This window comes from Monoraphidium neglectum (assembly GCF_000611645.1).
Source record: "Monoraphidium neglectum strain SAG 48.87 unplaced genomic scaffold scaffold04176, whole genome shotgun sequence".
Classification (NCBI taxonomy): domain Eukaryota; kingdom Viridiplantae; phylum Chlorophyta; class Chlorophyceae; order Sphaeropleales; family Selenastraceae; genus Monoraphidium; species Monoraphidium neglectum.
The window spans coordinates 1,081-4,187 of record NW_014009453.1 but is presented as its reverse complement, the minus strand read 5'-3'; the positions used below and the strand labels follow the sequence as shown (position 1 = coordinate 4,187).

At 64.2% G+C, this 3,107-nt stretch overlaps 1 protein-coding gene across 1 annotated transcript in view; it reads right to left on the bottom strand.

The window, feature by feature from the left end:
* Positions 1–938, bottom strand: part of MNEG_13979 (hypothetical protein) — a gene marked incomplete at both ends in the record, with an annotated part of 1,533 nt that extends 595 nt beyond the window's left edge. Inside the window, 4 exons of the mRNA XM_014037549.1 lie at positions 41–161; positions 327–448; positions 688–728; positions 919–938. Coding sequence (XP_013893003.1) covers positions 41–161; positions 327–448; positions 688–728; positions 919–938 — 304 coding nt within the window. The remainder of the gene's footprint in view (positions 1–40; positions 162–326; positions 449–687; positions 729–918) is intronic.
* Between the last annotated feature and the right edge of the window lie 2,169 nt (positions 939–3,107).

The window sequence follows — 3,107 nt, the reverse complement described above, 5'->3', positions numbered from 1 at the left end:
GGCGCCCGCCTCGGGACATGCGCGGGCGGCGGCGCCTCACCCGGCAGGTAGGCCGCGGACTCTGTCATGCCTGGCGCCACCATAAGTGCAAAATCGACATACAAGAGGGTGTCGTTCCCGTAGCACTCGCCGCGCCAGCAAAACCGGGGGTCGATGACGATCTGAGGGGGGCGGGACGGGCGCGGCGTTCCCGAGGGCGTGAGGCGACGGCGTCGCGCCCGCGAAGCTGCGCGGAAGCCGCGCGGAGCGGCGCTGCGAGAGTGGCCCGCAGGGGCTCAGCCGCAGCCGAGGAGGGGGGGGGGCGCGGGGATGGTCGAGAAGCATACCTTTTGGGTGCCGGGAACGCTGGGGGCGCGGGGGTAGCCGAGGTGGTACTTCAGAGCGTCGGCGGCGGCGGTGCAGACGTAGCGCCAGCGGATGACGTTAGCCATGACGATCCGGCTGCCCTCTGCGGCGCCACAGGCGTGGGGGGTGGACCCGCGAGTCAGGGGTGTGTGCATGTGTGTGTGTGTGCGCGCGTGTGTGTGTGGGGGCGCGTGTGTTGACATGCGGCCCTGAGCAGCCGGGCGGGAAGGTGCCAGGAGGCACGGCAGGACGTGCCTGCGCACGTGCGCGCTGGGTCGGGGCGCGTGCATACGAGCGTGGGAGCGGGTGCACCGAAGACGTTGATGCGCCAAAGGCACGCACCTTCTCCGACGAAGAAATCGATGGCGAGGCCGGCCCCCTTCCTGTGTGGCGCCGGGGCGGCCGCGAGTGGGGACGGTTGGGAGGGGCCAGCATTAAAGGGGGTCCAGGGTTGGGGGTGCGGCCGCGCCGCGCCGCCGCGCCGCACTGCAGCGCAAGGGGCCAGGTCGTGGCGGCAGGGATGAGGTTTCGGGCCTGCAGGGCGGGGGTGGGGCGCGGGCAGCCGCGGCGCACCTGGTGTTCTTGATTGCCATGTCGGAGAGGCGGACAGTTACGTTTTGGCGGATAACGACGGCGTCGGCTATAAACGCCAAGTCGAGGGCCTGGGTGCCGTTGATGGAGGTGATGGCGACGTCCCGCCCCAGCAGGAATGCGTAGGGGTTGTCCGCGCTGGTGGGGTGTGTGTGTGTGTGTGCGTGTGTGTGTGTGTGTGTGAGTGTGTGTGTGCGATTGAAGGCGGGGTGCGTTGGCATGTGTGTATGTGTGCGCGGGGTTGTGTGGTGAAAGGCGGGGCGGGTTTGCATGAGGCATCGTCGGGCCAGCCTGGCCGATGGGGGGGAGCGCGGGCGGTACGTGCGGAGGCGCGTCACCGGGTGTGCCTTGCGGGTGGGTGCGACGCGGGTTCTCGCTAGGGCCTGAGGCCGTTGCAAAGTCGCGCGCACCTGACGTGCACCCAATCAGCTGGGCGCAAAGTGATGTCTTCGGCGAGCACCAGCAGCGTCGTGTTGCTGCGTTGCAGCGCATCGCTGAAAGTTGCGCACGTCGCGCCTGGTGCGGCGTCGGGTGGGCACGCCCCGGCCTGTGTCACGTAAGTAGTGGCTGCCAGGCCCTGGCCAATCACTGACAGAAGCAACAGAAGCCGCAGGCCGCGTTGCACGGCCAGAGGGGGCCGCGCCATCTCTCGATCACGGCATCACCAAATCGATCTCGGTATGGGCTGGCACTTCAAGTGACGGTGATAAGGTTGCGTTAGAGAGCGGCTTGCAGTGTGCTATTACCAAGCAGCCAACAAGCTCCCTTCCGAGACGCGCGGTGAATAACAAACACAAAGCGGTATGTACAATGGATGCAAAGCTATGAACTGTTATAAATTCGACTCTCATTCGGCCTGCTATTCAGCTAGGAAGGCCGGCCGCGATTTCTCGTCTCGTTCCCCTGCAGGTGCACCTGCAGGGCGGCAATGATGGCGTTGCGGTCAGGTGAAAGGACGCGCCCCTCGCTGGAAAAGAGCATGTAGGAAAGCCACACCACAGATTTCTCTCTCTTCGAGAACTAACCTTTGCAGGCGTCAGCCGACATCAGCACAGGCACTGAGGAAATCAAGTCACCGTGTGAAGGTTGCTACGGGCATGTGAGCGCGTCCTTGCAAACTGTGTGGTGCAGAACCCAACGTCAGAGGACACGGCTGAGAACAGTGATGAACACGATCAACCTAAGAACAACAGTCCAATAGAGGGTCAGGCACCAAACCCACCCCTCGCCGCTGGCTGCAACTCCCTGCAGTGACCCCCAGCGAACAGACTGGTGCCAACCATTTATGGGTATCGTGGCATCTCAGCATTATATAGGACACTGAAGTGGTTGTTATCATACTTGTATTTATGGTAGTTACAAGTATTTCCACTATCATCAGTGGTAGGGATTGATAGGCACGATGGTTTGTCAAGGCTGTGGTGGTGCTCCCTGCTGGCGGTCACCACACCCGTGGGCCCTCCCTCAATGTGTGAGTTGCCTGGCCAAGTCATTCATGCACGATTGGCCTAGGCTATTCTTGGAAATATGCCGCATTGTCTCAGGCGCATCAGCCACCTCGATTTGCTGGTGGGACGACACCAGTCACAACAAGATGCCCAGTGTTGAGCGTTCCCGGGTCATCTGCCTTGCGGAAGGGGAAGCAGCAGGCTGCCGAGGAATGCTCACCCCTGGACCCGCCGCAGCAGCGCGATGCGGCGTGCAACATCCATCGCGGCGTGCAACACCCGGACAGGCGCACCCCTCCCGGCGGCACGTGCACCAGGACTGCTGAACATAAACACCATGCCGCAGTGACATATCGTTACACGAATGGGGGCGGCGCCGACGCTCCACGCTTTCGCGTGCGCGCGCAAGCCCAGGCGGCCGCGCCGCGCCAGGCGCCGCTGCAGCTCGCCCGCTGAGTGGGAGCGCTGGGGCGCGGCCCTGGGCGGCGGGCGAAACGCCCGTGCCCGGATCCCGAGTGCAGCTTGGTCCCTGGTGATCTTGATGCGCGAGGGCATCAAGTGCAGTCCCATCTTTGCGTTGCAAATGCAGTGCTTTCCGTGCGTGATTCCCCAGTCAACCCATCCCCTGCTGTTCCCAGCATGCATAGGTGGCGTGTGCGGGCCGGCGCCACCTTTGCCGCGCCGTGTGCAAGTCGTGGGGTTCGCCCCCCCCCCCCCCCCCCC